Source organism: Staurois parvus, unplaced genomic scaffold, assembly GCF_062004578.1.
Source record: "Staurois parvus isolate SC_StPar_1 unplaced genomic scaffold, SC_StPar_1.0 ptg000697l, whole genome shotgun sequence".
Lineage (NCBI taxonomy): Eukaryota > Metazoa > Chordata > Amphibia > Anura > Ranidae > Staurois > Staurois parvus.
Window position 1 is genome coordinate 3,431,190 of NW_028318493.1, and position 19,013 is coordinate 3,450,202.

The window sequence follows — 19,013 nt, forward strand, 5'->3', positions numbered from 1 at the left end:
GCCTCCCCCCTCCATTACTGTGTCCTTCTGCCTCCTCCCTCCATTACTGTGACCTTCTGCCTCCCCCCTCCATTACTGTGACCTTCTGCCTCCCCCCTCCATTACTGTGTCCTTCTGCCTCCCCCCTCCATTACTGTGACCTTCTGCCTCCTCCCTCCATTACTGTACCCTTCTGCCTCCCCCCTCCATTACTGTGACCTTCTGCCTCCCCCCTCCATTACTGTGACCTTCTGCCTCCCCCCTCCCCATTACTGTGACCTTCTGCCTCCCCCCTCCCCATTACTGTGACCTTCTGCCTCCCCCCTCCATTACTGTGCCCTTCTCCCTCCTTCCACCATTACTGTGCCCTTCTGCCTCCCCCCTCCATTACTGTGAGCTCCTGCCTCCCCCCTCCCCATTACTGTGACCTTCTGCCTCCCCCCTCCATTACTGTGCCCTTCTCCCTCCTTCCACCATTACTGTGCCCTTCTGCCTCTTCCCACCATTACTGTGCCCTTCTGTCCCCTCCCCATTACTGTGCCCTTCTGCCTCCCCCCTCCATTACTGTGCCCTTCTCCCTCCTTCCACCATTACTGTGCCCTTCTGCCTCCCCCCTCCATTACTGTGATATCCTGCCTCCCCCCTCCCTATTACTGTGCCCTTCTGCCTCCCCCCTCCATTACTGTGCCCTTCTGCCTCCCCCCTCCATTACTGTGTCCTTCTGCCTCCCCCCTCCATTACTGTGACCTTCTGCCTCCCCCCTCCATTACTGTGTCCTTCTGCCTCCTCCCTCCATTACTGTGACCTTCTGCCTCCCCCCTCCATTACTGTGACCTTCTGCCTCCCCCCTCCATTACTGTGCCCTTCTGCCTCCCCCCTCCATTACTGTGTCCTTCTGCCTCCCCCCTCCATTACTGTGACCTTCTGCCTCCTCCCTCCATTACTGTACCCTTCTGCCTCCCCCCTCCATTACTGTGACCTTCTGCCTCCCCCCTCCATTACTGTGACCTTCTGCCTCCCCCCTCCATTACTGTGCCCTTTTGCGTCCCCTACCCATTACTGTGCCCTTCTGCCCCCTCCCACCATTACTGTGTCCTTCTGCCCACTCCCACTATTACTGTGCCCTTCTGCCTCCCCCCTCCATTACTGTGCCCTTCTGCCTCCCCCCTCCATTACTGTGAGCTCCTGCCTCCCCCCTCCCCATTACTGTGACCTTCTGCCTCCCCCCTCCATTACTGTGCCCTTCTCCCTCCTTCCACCATTACTGTGCCCTTCTGCCTCCCCCCTCCATTACTGTGAGCTCCTGCCTCCCCCCTCCCCATTACTGTGCCCTTCTACCTCCCCCCTCCATTACTGTGCCCTTCTCCCTCCTTCCACCATTACTGTGCCCTTCTGCCTCCCCCTCCATTACTGTGATATCCTGCCTCCCCCCTCCCTATTACTGTGCCCTTCTGCCTCCCCCCTCCATTACTGTGTCCTTCTGCCTCCCCCCTCCATTACTGTGATATCCTGCCTCCCCCTCCCTATTACTGTGCCCTTCTGCCTCCCCCCTCCATTACTGTGCCCTTTTGCATCCCCCCTCCATTACTGTGACCTTCTGCCTCCCCCCTCCATTACTGTGACCTTCTGCCTCCCCCCTCCATTACTGTGACCTTCTGCCTCCCCCCTCCATTACTGTGCCCTTTTGCGTCCCCCCTCCATTACTGTGACCTTCTGCCTCCCCCCTCCATTACTGTGACCTTCTGCCTCCCCCCTCCTTCCCCTCTCTCTTTTTCTTCAATTCAAATAGGGACATATGCATTCCAGTGCTTTTTTGGTGCATTCCGGTGCATTTTTTATGTGTTTTTTCCGCATTTCAGTACAGTTCTGTGCAGGAAAAATGCAGCCTGTTCTACGAAACACTAAGAGTCAATTCACAACACAGAAAACGCACTCTGGATGCGTTCTGGATACATTTTTGCTTACAGTTCACACCACACGCAGTTCCAATGCAGTTTTGATGCAGTTTGCTGTGTTCCAGTACAATTCTGTGCAGAAAAAATGCGGCATGTTCTACTTTTTTTCTGCAACCATAAACTGCCTGGAACTGACTGCACTGGTGTGAACTAGGGCCATTTGAATACATGGAAAACACTGTGCATGCATTTTTGATGCAGGAAAAAAAAGTGCACTGGGCTGGATCTAATGGGAACTAGTCCTAATACTTGATAGTAGGTCCGTAAATTGGGACAGACTGGTAGAGGCCCCAGTGCGTTACTTTGCCCAGGGGCTCATGGTGCTAATGAGGTGGCCCTGCGCAGCCAAGCAATGCACAGACATTGGTATTTACACAATTTTGTCATCTCTGAGCCAGCACCTCCTAGAAGTAGACGGTGACCCTGGATCACACCTGAACAAAGATAGCTCAGTCCTTACCAACTGCACACACCTTCTCCTTACTCCCTGCAGCTCTATCCAACCAAGAAGAGGAATGCCTTGTACTTGGGCATGTGACTCTGTGTTTCCCATGTGACAGCACTGGGTCTGGTGACTGATCACACTATCATCCAGCACTGTCACATGGGGCAGGAGAAGAGCCCTCAGTCCTGGTGACTGGTTACATGGGGCAGGAGAAGAGCCCTTGGTCCTGGTGATTGGTCACGTGGGGCAGGAGAAGAGCCCTTGGTCCTGGTGACTGGTCACAAGGTCAGGAGCTTCTTTTCTGCATTTCATTGAAATGAATGGGCTGCGACGCACAGGAACACACGCGCTTTTGCGCCTGTGGGTGTGGACATAGCCTAAAGACCTCCAGACAGATAGAAAATGGACTAAGGAATGTATCTTTGTAATCATAAACACATCATTAAATGTAAATTCTTTAAATGCGATATTGTAAGTACCTGAAGCTGACTTGGTATCAGCCTCTGGCAGCAACTGTACAGCAGAGCTCAGACAGGGAGAGGGAGACGCAGCACAGGGATCAATGGTGCTGCAGTGCTCATGAATTAACAAGGGACATGCTTAACCTCGTGGCACCGGCTGTACACATATATGCAGCCACTCGCAGGTGGACCTTAATGCTGAGTGGCCACATATATATTGCCCTGTTAAATCTACTTACCATGCGGAGAGCGCACTCCCTGCACACTCCCTGCACACTCCCTGCACACTCCCAGCGCGCCAGCCGGCAGGGATCGGTAAGCTACCAATGCATGCTTGTGATCGGGAGCTTTCCAATCATGTGACTGCTGTGACAGCTAATCACAGTCAGGTGACCCGAATGCCCGCCTCTGCATCCCGGCTTTTAGAACCCTTAATGGCCCAGGACTCGGTTGGCACCAAGGGTTTAAAGCATACTGAATGTAAACGCTCACCTTGTCAAACAACCCATTCAGTTTAATATACATGGCTCAACAAAATGAAAGGAACACTTTGAAAACACATCAGATCTCAATGGGGAAAAATCTGCTGGATCTCTATACTGATATGGATGGGTAATGTGTTAGGAACATATGGATGCCCCATTGTTTGATGGAAATGAAAATGATGGACTTACAGAGGACTGAATTCAAAGACACCCCGAAAATCAAAGTGAAAAAATGATGCAGCAGGCGAGTCCATTTTGCTGAAATTTCATTGCAGCAACTCAGAATGGTCCTCAGTAGTTTGTATGGCCCCCATGTACTTGTATGCGTTCCTGACAATGTCTGGGAATGCTCCTAATGAGATGATGGATGGTGTCCTGGGGGATTTCCTCCCAGATCTGGACCAGGGCATCACTGAGCTCCTGGACAGTCTGAGGTGCAACCTGGCGTCATCGCATGGACTGAAACATGATATCCCAGAGGTGTTCTATTGGATTTAGGTTAGGCGAGTGTGGGGGCCATTCAATGGCATCAATTCCTTCATCCTCCAGGATCTGCCTGCATACTCTCGCCACATGAGGCTGGGTATTGTCATGCACCAGGAGGAACCCAGGACCCACTGCACCAGCGTAGGGTCTGACAATGGGTCCAAGGATTTCATCCCGATACCTATTGGTAGTCAGGGTGCCATTGTCTAGCCCAGGGGTGGGCAAACTTTTTGACTTGAGGGCCGCAATGGGTTCATATATTGGACCCGGGGGCTGGACCAAGAGTAGATGAATGATGTGTATGTGTCATCCATAGTAAGTATAGTAATATTCCCCCATAGTAAGCATAGTAATTAATCCCCCATATAGTAATTCATCCCCCATAGTAATTCATCCCCCATAAAGTAATTCATCCCCCATATAGTAATTCATCCCCCATAGTAATTCATCCCCCATATAGTAATTCATCCCCCATATAGTAATTCATCCCCCATAGTAATTCATCCCCAATATAGTAATTCATCCCTCATAGTAATTCATCCCCCATAGTAATTCATCCCCCATATAGTAATTCATCCCCCATAGTAATTCATCCCCCATATAGTAATTCATCCCCCATATAGTAATTCATCCCTCATAGTAATTCATCCCCCATAGTAATTCATCCCCCATATAGTAATTCATCCCCCATAGTAATTCATCCCCCATATTAATTCATCCCCCATATAGTAATTCATCCCCCATATAGTAATTAATCCCCCATAGTAATTCATCCCCCATATAGTAATTCATCCCCCATAGTAATTCATCCCCCCTATAGTAATTCATCCCCCCTATAGTAATTCATCCCCCCTATAGTAATTCGTCCCCCATATTAATTCATCCCCCATATAGTAATTCATCCCCCATAGTAATTCATTCCCCCATATAGTAATTCATCCCCCATATAGTAATTCATCCCCCATAGTAATTCATCCCCCATATAGTAATTCATCCCCCATATTGTAATTCATCCCCCATATAGTAATTCATCCCCCCTATAGTATTTAATACCCCATATTAATTCATCCCCCATATAGTAATTCATCCCCCATAGTAATTCATCCCCCATAGTAATTCACCCCCCTATAGTAATTCATCCCCCCTATAGTAATTCATTCCCCATATTAATTCATCCCCCATATTAAGTCCCCAAGTCCCCCCTGTGTCAATTCACTTACCTTTGCTCCGCGCGTTCCTCTCGCCGTATTCCCGCGCCGTTCCGGTGTAGCATGAAAATCTGTCTCCTATGAGTATCTGTCCCCCTCGACGTATCTGCGCATGTGCCAGTTTCAGGCATTAGCAGCCGATCGGCGATCTCCGGCACATGCGCAGATACGTCGAGGGGGACAGATCCTCATAGGAGACAGATTTTCATGCTACACCGGTCTTCAGGGCGGACTGTGAGAGGAGCCTAGCGGGAGCCTAGCTCCGCGGGCCGGATTAAAAGGTCCGCCGGGCCGTATACAGCCCGCGGGCCGTAGTTTGCCCATTGCTGGTCTAGCCTGTAGAGGTCTGTGCGTCCCTCCATGGATATGCCTCCCCAGACCATCACTGACCCACCACCAAAACAGTCATAATGAACGATGTTACAGGCAGCATAATGTTCTCCATGGCTTCTCCAGACCCTTTCACGTCTGTCACATGTGCTCAGGGGGAACCTGCTCTCATCTGTGAAAAGCACAGGGTGCCAGAGGCGGACCTGCCAATTCTGGTGTTCAATGACAAATGCCAATCGAGCTCTATGGTTCCGGGCAGTGAACACAGGGCCCTCTGGAGGACATCGGGCCCTCAGGCCACCCTCATGAAGTCTGTTTCTGATTGTTTGGTCAGAGACATTCACACCAGTGGCCAGCTGGACCTTCTAAGGCCCTGTCCAGCTCTCCTAGAGTAACCACCTGTCTCCTGGAATCTCCTCCATGCTCTTGAGACTGTGCTGGGAGACACAGAAAACCTTTTGGCAATGTGACGTATTGATATGCCATCCTGGAGGAGTTGGACTGCCTGTGCAACCTCTGTAGGGTCCAAATGTGGCCTCATGCTACCAGTAGTGACACTGACCCTAGCCAAATGCAAAACTAGTGAAAAACAGTCAGAAAAGATGAGTAGGGAAAAAAATGTCAGTGGCCACCACCTGTAAAACCATTCCTGTTATGGGGATTGTCTCATTGTTGCCCATCTAGTGTACCTGTTGTTAATTTCATTAACACCAGCACAGCTGAAACTGATTAACAACCCCCTCTGCGACTTAACTGACCAGATCAATATCCCAGGAGTTTCACTGACTTGATGCTAGACTCTGATTAAAACGTGTTCCTTTATTTTTTTTGAGCCGTGTAGAAATGAAAGGCAAAACATTTGTGTATACATATAAAAACATTATCAATTAATTTCCCCCCTCTTTAATAAGTGATCACATTCCCTCTGTTCACAACTGATCTTCCCAGTGAATGGCTGTGTGTGTGTGTGTTAGATTTACTAAAACTGGTGCACTCAGAATCTGGTGCAGCTGTGCCTGGTAGCCAATCAGCTTCTAACTTCAGCTTGCTCAATTAAGCTTTGACAATAAAACCTGGAAGCTGATTGGTTTTTATGCGGAGGTGCACCGGATTTTGCACTCTGCAGTTTTAGTAAATAAACCCCACTGAGTTCCCTGCACAGCAAGAAAATTGACCACACTTTGCTCTCATGCCTAGTGTGGTCAGTTTTTAATAGTAAAGCAGAGAGACTGGCAGAACACCAGGGATTTCACACAAAGGAATACAAAGAGAACAGGATACTTTTTAATAGAAGCACATGGTACAGCAGGCACATATCACGAATATGAAATGTTGGGTTGACATATTCTTTAAAGGAAGAGAACACAGAGTGACCAAGAGATGATCTGATCGGTGTTGCCTCTTCTTTCACTGTCCAGTCACAGGCTGTGGGAGGAATAAATAATTAATAATAAATAATTATTACTTCATGATGCAGAGAAAATCTAGGTCCTTGCCCTGCCAGACAGGGTGTATTTTGTGGCAGAGCTGAGTAAATCTCCGGACTGAATGGATAGAAATATAAATCCCCTGACAGGTAATACAGCTCTCATCTATGTATATCATGATTGTATTTGTGTGCCTAGAATTCAGCTCTAAGTCCTCTATGGGTAAATCACAGGGTAACTTCGATATAAAGGATCTTATCATTGTGTGAGTTCATGTTTTTTAAACCTCATTTCTATGTAATTTGTACACAAGCCTTTCTGATTTAGTATGTTTATTTTTCCAATTTTTATGCTTTGACAGATTAAATATCGGGAAGAAGGTGAGCGCTATAAATCGGTTTTCAACTGGGATATGAAGTCTAGCGTACATGAACAGGGCTACAGCATGGAGAAGATGGTTAGTTGGGCACACTCAATGCTGGGAGTCCCCCACCCATCTCTGTATCTCCTGGAGATCCTGTGTGCAGCCTCTACTCAATAATGTATGTTCTTTATCTACAGAAAGCCTATGAAGAAGGAAAATCCTGGTTCTCCGATATTGACCCAGACATGGTTCACATTGAGCAGGCTCAGAAGAAACTAAACGATGTAAGATTCTCACCAACATATCTCAAACATTAGTTCATCAAAGTATTTTGGGTGGTCATCAGGGGCGGACTGACAACTCATGGGGCCCCCGGGCAATAGGGGATCATGGGGCCCCTGTGTCCTTGCCCAAACCCAAAAAAGCCTATGATAAAGGTACCAGGGGCATCTCATGGGGCCCCCTACTGACCCCGGGCCTTGGGACAGTGCCCGAGTTTCCAAATGGTCAGTCCGCCCCTGGTGGTCATACAGACAGTCAAGTTATCTCTTGACACAGGTCCTATTATGTAACAGAATACTGTTGTGTGAAGTGAAGATGTTTTGTGTGAGGTCTATGGCCAACAGGTCCATTGTTAGATGGTGGGATAGGGTTTATATGTTAGTCTATGGTTTGCCATAGACCCCATTCAGAATATCATAGGTGATAGTCTTCACACATCAGTGTTCCATCACACAATAGTTACCTATGGCAACTTAAATGTTTTGTATGACCACCCAACACACCTTGATAATGCTTTACCTGTCTTTGCATGTTCTCTGCAAAATATGTTCATCAAAAACTTGCATTGCTTGTTTTTTTTATCACATCGCTTATAGGCATGCTAATTATCCAAATCCACTGACTATTTTTACAGATTTTTCCAACAATTTTTGCCAAATTGTACATTTCTTTTGAGCACTAATACCTCTCAGTAGAACTAACAAAACACTTTCACATGATTAGTCAGATTTGAGGGTTTTTTTGTCTCTGTAATGTTGAAGAGTATAGGGGGTTAGAACTGAGTACCATAGGCTTCCTTCAGGTTTAGAGTTAAATGGTGGACCAAGACACGACAAAATGGTTCAGGAGCTGGTTAGGACATTGTGGTTTCTATGCAGAGAAGGGAAAAGTTGGAGGTGACATTGACCTCGAGATGAGCCATCATAGTTTCAGTGTCTCCTCTTACTTTGCTTGACCAGAATTCCAATACTGTAGATGTTCGTTAAATCTTTTAATGCAGCCTTTTTCATCCTTTTTAACATGGAGCAGCCCTTAAAAAAACTTTCAGTCCTCAGAAAACTCCTGACAATAATTACTATATCTACAGCTCACGATACACTAGCCTGGTGGCCATTAAGAAGCATGCTCCTCACATTGGTGATCACTGGGTAGAATGCTCCTCACTTTGGTGCTCTGTGGCAAAGATACTCCTTACATCATTGGTCAGAGGGAAGAATATTCCTTACATTGGTGATCATTGGGTAGAATGCTTCTTACATTGGTGGTCATTGGGAAGAAAGCCTCTTACATTGGTGGTCATTGGGAAGAATGCTTCTTACATTGGAGGTCAGTGGGAAGGATGCTCCTTACGCTTGTGGTCAATCGGAAAAGTACTCCTTACATTGGAGGTCAGTGATAAGAATACATTGGTGGGCAGAGGAAGAATGTGCACTACATTGGTGGTCAGTGAGAAGAAAACATGTTACATTTGTGGTCAGTGGGAACATTTCTCTTTACAGAATGCTCCAGTTACAGTAGGTTCAAAAGATCATTGGTGTCAGTGGTTACATATATGAAAAGCAGAAATTGCTCATTACTCAAGGAACCTCTTGCAACCTCGGAATCACTGGGGTTCCATGGAACCTTGGTTGAGAAGGGCTGCTTTGGAGACTTTCTTCTGACTGTCTTTAGAAAAAATACAAACAATTGGAAAAAAAAGTTTTAACAGGTCATGGGTGCCAGAAATAATAATAAATAGAGACAGAATTTTCTATCCTAAATAAGTGGGGATAAAGTAATTGGATGAAAGTTGCAGGAAGCTGCATTCCCTCTACTGAACATTGGAGTAGACTTACTAAAACTGGAGCACTCAGAATCTGGTGCAGTTGTGCTTGGTAGCCAATCAGCTTCTAACCTCAGCTTGTTCAATTAGGCTTTTGACAATAAAATCTGGAAGCTGATTGGTTTCTATGCAGAGCTGCACCAGATTTTGCACGGATGTGAATGCACATAAGGTGCCATTCTGATCTCCTCCCTGATCTTATATTTGCCTGATGCCCACCTAGTGTGTAATATTCTGGGACTGATGGCATCTTTGTATTGATACTGAAAAACCATGGTTTAAATTACATCAGTGTCCTCTATTGCCAGGTACAATACACAGAAGAGTTTGAGGAACAGACAGGAAAAGGAAGCTTCCCGGCCATGATCACTCCGGCTTACCAGACTGCCAGAAAGGCTGCTCACCTAGCCAGCAATGTAAGTCACCGTGTTGCAGACAGTGATGGGGTTGTCTCCCTGATCACTGTGTATTGGGTGGTTTCCCTGGTCACTATTGTAAGTACAACCCTATGGTTATTGTTTTGGAGAACGTTTTCCCAGCCACTGTATGGAGTGTGGTCTCCCCATTCTCTGTGTTGGGTGTTCTTCCTCATAGTATTGGATGAAGTCTACCTGCTCACTGTGTTCAGGATACTCTCTTTGGTCACTGTATTGAAAGAGATCTCCTGGGTCACTATGTTGAAGGAGGATTCTGCAGTCCCTATGTTGTAGGTGGTCTCCTTGGTCATTGTGTTGGAGGTGGTGTTCCTGAACACTAAATTGAGTGTGGTCTCCCCAGTCACCATTTTAGGGTGGAAATTGACTCAAATATAGTGATTGCTGAGGTTACAATGTAGTAGTTTCCCTGGTCAACAAAAAGGGGTAGTTGTTCCCAGTCACGTTGTTTGAGATCTCCCTACTCACTAAGATGGTGGCAGGATCCGTGATTACTATGTGATCACTATGTTGGTAGCAGTCTCCTTGATTACTAATTTGGAGAGGGTGTACCCAGTCACTGTGTTGGAGGTGGTCTCTTTAGTCACTGTATTGGGGGCATTCTCCTGAATCACTATTTTGGAGACATTGTCCACAGTCAGTGTGTTGGAGGTGGTCTACCTAGTTGCTGTGTTCTGGGAGGTGTCCCACGTTTTTATGTTACAGGTGGTCTTCCTGGTCACTGTGTGGGGTGTTGTTCTTCATGGTCACTATGTTGCAGAAAATCTTCCTGGTCAGTAGGTTGGAGGTGGTCACCCTAGTCACTAGATTGTAGGTGGTCACCCTAGTCACTAGGCTGGAGGTGATCACACCAGTCAATATGTTGAAGGTGGTCTTCACAGTCAGTGAGTTGGAGGTGGTATACTCAGTCATTGTAGTGGAGATGGTCTACCTGGTCACTGTGTTGGTCTTCATGGTCACTATGTTGCAGAAAATCTTCCTGGTCCCTAGGTTGGAGGTAGTCACCCTGGTCACTAGATTGCAGGTGGTCTCTCTGGTCACTAGGTTAGAGACATATTCTCTAGTCATTAGGTTGGAGGTGATCACACCAGTCAATTTGTTGGAGGTGATCTTTCTAGTCTCTATGTTGGAAGTAGTCTCCCCAGTCACTATTTTGGAGGCAGCATTCCTGATCACTGTATTGGGGGTGGTCACTATGTTGGAGATGGTCTCCCTGGTAATTATGTTGAAGGTGGTCTCTCATGTTCCTACCCTGGAGGTGGTCTCCCTGATCTTCATGTTGGAGGAGGTGTCTCTGATTACTACATTAGCATTTGTGTCCCTGTCACTGTTTTGGGGTGGTCACTAACTTGGAGGAGGTTTTCCTGGTAACAAAGTTGGAGGTAGTCTCCCTGGTAACTATACTGAAGGTGGTTTCCCTAGTTTCTATGTTAGAGGTGGTCTCCCTGATCTCTATGTTGGAGGTGGTATCTCCAATCACTGTCTTGGGGGTGTTAACTAAGTTGGAGGAGGTTTCCCTGGTGACAAAGTTGGAGGTAGTCTCCCTGGTAACTATACTGAAGGTGGTCTCCCTAGTTTCTATGTTAGAGGTGGTCTCCCTGATCTCTATGTTGGAGGTGGTATCTCCAATCACTGTCTTGGGGGTGTTAACTAAGTTGGAGGAGGTTTCCCTGGTCGCTATGTTGGAGGTGGTCTCTCCGGTGACTATTTTGAAGGTGGTCAACTAGATTCTATATTGGAGCTGGTCTCACTGATCTCTATGTTGGAGGTGGTGTTCCCAATTGCTATGTTGGCGGCAGTGTACCAGATCACTGTTTTAAGGGTTCCCTCTCCTCCCTGGTGACTTTGTTTAGCACAATCCCCTGCCCACTGTGTTCTTATAATGTTTTTTCTCTTTATCCAGAGAACACTCCTCATGCACCTTTACTGTTTTCATTCTTGTGACAGGTGGAGTACAAGCGCGGTCATGAGGAACGCATCTCTCAGTACAGCAGTGTAGTGGACACCAAAGATATTTTGCATGCCAAGGCCAGTGGACAAAACATGAGCGATGTGAGTCCTAATTAATAATATGGTGCTCTGTCACAATGATTTCCTCTGTTCTATCTGTGTTCATTGTCTCGGATCTTCAGGTGAAATACACAGAAGATTATGAAGAGCAGCGGGGAAAAGGCAGCTTCCCGGCAATGATTACACCCGGCTACCAGATTGCCAAGAAAGCCACTGAGCTAGCCAGTGATGTGAGTTATGACTTGGATTAGACCTTTGGCTTGTTAAATAAACAGTAGTGATGGAAATGTAAAAAAATAAATTTTGACATAAATTGCCCCGTTGGCTGTGACCACCCGCCCTGTAGGCTTGGCATCCACCAATATTTCATAAAACAATTTTTTTTATCTGCTTTGGCTTTCAAATTCAAGATAAAAAATCTCCAAAACAGCCTTTAGTCATGAAGGAGAATTTTGCGTGTTGGCTGTTTTGTCTGAATTGGTGACCAAGCTGTATTACTTAAAGTGTCACTAAACCACGTGCCCTGCATTCACTATATCTGGTCTCCCCGGACCCTGCATTCACTATATCTGGTCTCCCCGGACCCTGCATTCACTATATCCGCCCTCTCCAGACCCTGCATTCACTGTATCTGGTCTCCCTGAACCCTGCATTCACTATATCTGGCCTCCCCGGACCCTGCATTCACTATATCTGGTCTCCCGGACCCTGCATTCACTATATCCGGTCCCCCTGGACCCTGCATTCACTATATCCGGTCTCCCCGGACCCTGCATTCACTATATCCGGTCTCCCCGGACCCTGCATTCACTATATCCGGTCTCCCCGGACCCTGCATTCACTAGATCTGGTCTTCCCAGACCCTGCATTCACTAGATCTGGTCTCCCCGGAACCTGCATTCACTAGATCTGGTCTCCCCAGACCCTGCATTCACTAGATCTGGTCTCCTCGGACTCTGAATCTATATATCTGGTCTCCCAGGACCCTGCATTCACTATATCCGGTCTCCCCGGACCCTGCATTCACTATATCCGGTCTCCCCGGACCCTGCATTCACTATATCTGGTCTCCCCGAAACCTGCATTCACTATATCTGGTCTCTCCGGACCCTGCATTCACTATATCTGGTCTCCCTGGACCCTGCATTCACTATATCTGGTCTCCCACAGTACACACAACATGGAAATGCAATTATTTTATTAAATATAATCTGTTAAATACATTTTCTCATCAGCAGGGTGAGAAGTCTTGGAGAAAAGGAGAGAGCCGGGAGGAGGGGTGGGTTGTGCTCTCTCCCTCCCTCCAGCTCCTTCTCCTGCCTGGATAGGGAATGCCAGATCACCACAGTGCAATGTTTGTTTGTCTTCCCCATCCCCACTTTCCAGCAAAGAACATGGGGTGGGTAAGGAAAGACCGCACAGTGGCAATCTGATAGCCAGTGGCTATATAGTCCTTAATAGCCTCCTATAGTGCTTGAATTTTTTTAAGAGGGAGGGAGGGAGGGGATTTTTGCTGACATATAATGCTAATACATTTTTTTTTTGTGGGGGAGGGGGGCCATTTGGCATCAGGCATCACCCTGATCTCTATATGACCTTGTCCCGGCACTGATGCTGAGCCTCCATGGTTGAAAGAACTGAAAGACTATGAATGAAAGGGGTGGGCTGGAGACAGTCAGGCTGGGGGATGAAAGGGCTTGATGTTGCTGGATGTCCTCCAGTCATTAAATGAGGCGGGCTTTATCTGACTTGCCGCAGCTTCTAATGCACATTGTGAGAAGCTCACAGTGTGCAGTGCAATCAGAGGAAGTCATTTCAGTTCAGAAGAGAAGCCGGTACAACTGTGCAAGACTGAAGGGAAGGCCAACATTAGACGGAATGGGAGGAAGGCTCTGCGATGCGGGACGTGACGACCGGGGGGGGCTGCGATTCCTGATCTGCGGCACCGCGTATCAATTGTCCACACGCTGTCACATTCAGGAGACGTCAGCCCCACGCTGGCAGGCCGGGATGGCGGCACGGTTGCGCTACGGTGGGCTGCCAGCTGTCTTGCCCTAAGGGGGGACAGAGGGGGAGATTGGTGACTTAATCATGGCGTCATGGGGCCAGTTAAGGTACAAACAATATTTTTTGGAGTTCCCCTTAAAACTTTGTTGTAACTTTCCAGAGGTCTCGGTGAACTGGCACCGCCGTCACCGTGTGATTTCCTGTCGGAAGATCCGTCCAGCCCTCCATTTGTTGCCGGCCAAGTTCTGAGCACATCAACCGCACGCAATTCACCAGAGCCCCCTTCAAACACCAATCTCCCCCTCTGTCCCCCCTTAGGGCAAGACAGCTGGCAGCCCACCGTGGCGCAACCGTACCGCCGTCCCGGCCTGCCAGCGCGGGGGCTGACGTCTCCTGAATGTGACAGCGTGCGGACAAATGATACGCGTTGCCGCAGATCAGGAATCGCAGCCCCCCCCCCGGTCGTCACGTCCCGCGGCGCAGAGCCTTTCTCCCGTTCCGTCTAATGTTGGCCGCCCGGCAGTTGCATTTTACTGACGTTTATTCTCTCTTGTCTCGGCGCCAGGTGAAATATCACCAGCGATATCACAGGGAGATGAAGGGAAAAGCGAGCGCGACAGATGTGGCGTTTACTAAACAAACTGCAGATGAGCTGAGCCAGGTACGTGACACCCAGCGGGACCGGCAGAGCTGTCAATCTATGGATGCAGCCACCTGTCTGTCACCCCCCCACCCCCTCCCGTCCTGCCAATCCCCTCCGGTCTTTACATAAATCAGAAACAAATCAAAGTCACAATTCGCAGTCTTTGATAGGATCTTACACACCTTCACCGCAACACATCCTGAAATCAAATAATCCACTAATGGTTTGCCTTCCCCTGACACCCATCACTGCTTCCAATCCTGCACCCCACACCCTCTCCGCCTCCATCTTCTGACTATAAAGCCTCCGGTGACATTGGTGGGAATCCCGCTGAGGTTCCTGGAAAGGTAACCTAAATGTCATTGAACCGCTCCACCCAAAAATGAAATTCCAATTTTAGGTGGATTCTGTGGAGCTAAACCAACTGACAGAATCTTATACATCTATTGGTGAGATCCCTGTGCTGGGGTTTTACATCTGCACACCTGCTGTGTACTGAGTTCTCAGGTCTGCATATCTGCTGTGCCCATTATGAGGGGTTCTCACCATCCCTGTACTGGGCACCCAGGTCTGTACTCCTGCTGTGCCCATTATGAGGGGTTCTCACCATCCCTGTACTGGGCACCCAGGTCTGCACTCCTGCTGTGCCCATTATGAGGGGTTCTCACCATCCCTGTACTGGGCACCCAGGTCTGCACTCCTGCTGTGCCCATTATGAGGGGTTCTCACCATCCCTGTACTGGGCACCCAGGTCTGCACACCTGCTGTGCCCATTATGAGGGGTTACCTTCATCCCTGTGTGAGCTCCTGGGTCTACACACCTGCTGTGCCTATTGTGAGGGGTTCCCACCATCCCTGTACTGAGCGCCCAGGTCTACACACCTGCTGTGCCCATTATGAGGGGTTCCCACCATCACTGTACTGAGCTCCTGGATCTACACACCTGCTGTGCCTATTATGAAGGGTTCCCACCATCCCTGTGTTAGTTCCTGGGTCTGTACACCTGCTGTGCCAATTACGAGGTGCTCCCACCATCCCTGTACTGAGTTCCCAGGTCTATACAGCTGTGCCCATTATGAGCAGTTCCCACCATCCCTGTATTGAGTTCCCAGGTCTATACAGCTGTGCCCATTATGAGCGGTTCCCACCATCCCTGTATTGAGCTCCTGGGTCTACACACCTGACGGGCTCATTTTGAGGATTTCCCACCATCCCTGTGCTGAGTTCCCAGATCTCTACAGCTGTGTCCATTATGAGGGGTTCCCATCATCCCCGTACTGAGCTCCTAGATCTACACACATTTTGAGGGTTTCCCACCATCCCTGTGTGAACTCCCAGGTCTGTACACCTGCTGTGCCCATTATGAGGGGTTCCTGCCATCCCTGTGCTGAGCTCCTGGGTCTGTACACCTGCTGTGCCCATTATGAGGGGTTCCCCCCATCCCTGTGCTGAGCTCCTGGGTCTGTACACCTGCTGTGTCCATTATGGGGGTTCCCCCCATCCCTGTGCTGTGTCCATTATGGGGGGTTCCCCCCATCCCTGTGTTGAGCTCCTGGGTCTGTACACCTGCTGTGCCCATTATGAGGGGTTCCCCCCATCCCTGTGCTGAGCTCCTGGGTCTGTACACCTGCTGTGCCAATTATGATTGGTGTCATGAAAACTTGTCAGAAGTGACTCATGCTGATAGCAGAGAAAGGAGGCAGCAGACAGAAATGACACTTAGTGCTCTTAATAGAGACAAGTACACACTATAGAGGGATATGCTTTGTTCATATTTTATGTCTGAGATTTACAACCACTTTCCCTGACAATGCTAGTTACCTGTCCCTTGTGCTGATAATCTGGCATTGATACTTTGAGCCACTGATCCAGAACCACTATGCAGATCACAATGGATGACTTTCCTCTTACTTTCAGTGACTCAACAAGTACTGAATCTGGAGGATCAGCATAACAACCGGGCAACTAGCTTTTGTCTTTAGAAGGAGGTCAGCATCTACCCTCTATAAATAAAAAATAAATAAATAAATAATAATAATGAACAAAAAAAATAATAATAACGATATATATATATATATATATAGTATATATCATAACTGTGTTACATTGTTGTTTTTAGATACAGTTTAAAGTAGAGCTATTGGAAAACCTTTTTTTTTTTCATTTTGGATAGGGAGGGTTATGACCCCTGTCAGATTGTTTTGCCATCTGTGTCCCATTGGGGAGATTCATCTTCACTTCCTGTCCCATAGAAAAAACAGGAAGTGAGAGATGATCCCTGAAAATTAAGGGAATTCCTTGGGGACCCCTCAGGTCACCAGAACTAGCGTTCTGGTTTTCCTCTCTTTTCTGGGGATAACCCAAAAATGTAGGATTTACTTTTACTTTCACTTTCAATAGTAATGATAAACAGGAGAAATAGAGATGGCGGATCTCATTAATGGGGCACAGACGGCAATAAAAACTGACAGGGGTTCTAATCCCTTCCCACTCTATCCAAAAACAGAAAAAAAAAGTTTTGCCTTTGGTTATACTTTAATGTGCTGAGTGTCACTTTTGAGGCTGTCACCAGATGGCGCCTGTGGGTGCTTTCAGCGTGTATCCTAGTCTCCTATGTAGGTTGAATCTTCTGATTCTGGAAGTATAGTATAGTAATGCAGGCCATACATGGTTCGAATTCTGAACGATTTTTTGTCGAAAACATAGTTCACTTGGTAATCCGATGATGCCATCAATTATTTTGAAAATTGGCTGATCAAGTCATAGAGTTCACCCCATATAACAGGCAAACTTCTGTTCCTTCCAGGTCACGGCTCATGCGCATAATCTTTTTGGAGAAATGATTGTACGATTTGACCATCTTTGAGTCAAAAATTGGTCATTTTTTATGAATTTTCCAACATGCCTGATCACCGAAAAGGGGAGGAAGCACGAAAATCAGCCAGTGCTACTCACCCACTAACAGAGCGAAAATCGGCCAATTATTACTATTATTATTATACAGGATTTATATTATTATTATTATTATACAGGATTTATATATTATTATTATTATACAGGATTTATTTAGCGCCAACAGTTTGCTCAGCGCTTTACAATATAACAGGAGACAATACAGTAACAATACAGTTCAATACAAGAGGGTTAGGAGGGCCCTGATCCTTGGAGCTTACAATCTAGGAGGGAGGGGCTAGTGGTACAAAAGGTAGTAACTGTGGGGGATGGACTGGTAGGAAGAGTAGAAGATTCCAGTATTAGCTAAAGGCAGGATAGGCTTCCCTGAAGAGATAGGTTTTCAGAGATCGCCTAAAAGTGAGCAGAGTAGGCGATAGTCTGATAAATTGGGGTAGAGAGTTACGGAGGATGGGGGAAGCTCTGGAGAAGTCCTGGAGACGAGCATGGGAGGAGGAGACAAGGGAGCTAGAGAGCAGGAGGTTGTGGGAGGAGCAGAGAGGACGGTTTAGGTGATATTTGGAGGCAAGATTTGTGATGTAATTTGGGGCAGAGTTATAAATGGCTTTATATGTTATTGTTATTGTTTTGAATTTTATCCGTTGGGCAATGGGAAGCCAGTGGAGGGATTGGCAGAGAGGGGTGGAGGACACTGAGTGGAGGCCAGTGGAGGGATTGGCAGAGAGGGATGGGGGACACTGATTGGAGGCCAGCTGAGGGATTGGCAGAGAGGGGTGGGGGACACTGAGTGGAGGCCAGTGGAGGGATTGGCAGAGAGGGGTGGAGGACACTGAGTGGAGGCCAGTGGAGGGATTGGCAGAGAGGGGTGGGGGACACTGAGTGGAGGCCAGTGGAGGGATTGGCAGAGAGGGGTGGAGGACACTGAGTGGAGGCCAGTGGAAGGATTGGCAGAGAGGGTTGAAGGACACTGAGTGGAGGCCAGTGGAGGGATTGGCAGAGAGGGGTGGGGGACACTGAGTGGAGGCCAGTGGAGGGATTGGCAGAGAGGGGTGGAGGCCAGTGGAGGGATTGGCAGAGAGGGATGGAGGACACTGAGTGGAGGCCAGTGGAGGGATTGGCAGAGAGGGGTGGAGGACACTGAGTGGAGGCCAGTGGAGGGATTGGCAGAGAGGTGTGGAGGACACTGAGTGGAGGCCAGTGGAGGGATTGGCAGAGAGGGGTGGAGGACACTGAGTGGAGGCCAGAGGAGGGATTGGCAGAGAGGGGTGGCGGACACTGAGTGGAGGCCAGTGGAGGGATTGGCAGAGAGGGGTGGAGGACACTGAGTGGAGGCCAGTGGAGGGATTGGCAGAGAGGGGTGGCGGACACTGAGTGGAGGCCAGTGGAGGGATTGGCAGAGAGGGGTGGAGGACACTGAGTGGAGGCCAGTGGAGGGATTGGCAGAGAGGGGTGGGGGACACTGAGTGGAGGCAAGTGGAGGGATTGGCAGAGAGGGGTGGCAGATACAGAACGGTTAGTGAGGTGGATGAGTCTGGCAGCAGCATTCATCATAGACTGAAGAGGGGATAGCCTGCGATGAGGTAGGCCAATGAGGAGGGAGTTACAATAGTTTATTCTTAGGTCCAACTTTCGGATGAAAAATCGGTCGAATTTTGACCCATGTATGGCCGGCATTAGAATTATGGGCAATTCTGAAACATTTTTTTTGTTTTTTTAAAACTGTAACAATATAATTATAAAACTTTGTGCAAAAGAACCTTCA

The 19,013-nt window shown here is 48.0% G+C and overlaps 1 protein-coding gene across 1 annotated transcript in view; it reads left to right on the forward strand.

The window, feature by feature from the left end:
- NRAP (nebulin related anchoring protein) overlaps positions 1 to 19,013 on the forward strand; it is a 151,171-nt gene that overhangs the window by 28,417 nt on the left and 103,741 nt on the right. The window contains exons 4-9 of the mRNA XM_089653065.1: positions 7,138 to 7,233; positions 7,338 to 7,424; positions 9,553 to 9,660; positions 11,626 to 11,730; positions 11,811 to 11,918; positions 14,261 to 14,356. Coding sequence (XP_089509191.1) covers positions 7,138 to 7,233; positions 7,338 to 7,424; positions 9,553 to 9,660; positions 11,626 to 11,730; positions 11,811 to 11,918; positions 14,261 to 14,356 — 600 coding nt within the window. The remainder of the gene's footprint in view (positions 1 to 7,137; positions 7,234 to 7,337; positions 7,425 to 9,552; positions 9,661 to 11,625; positions 11,731 to 11,810; positions 11,919 to 14,260; positions 14,357 to 19,013) is intronic.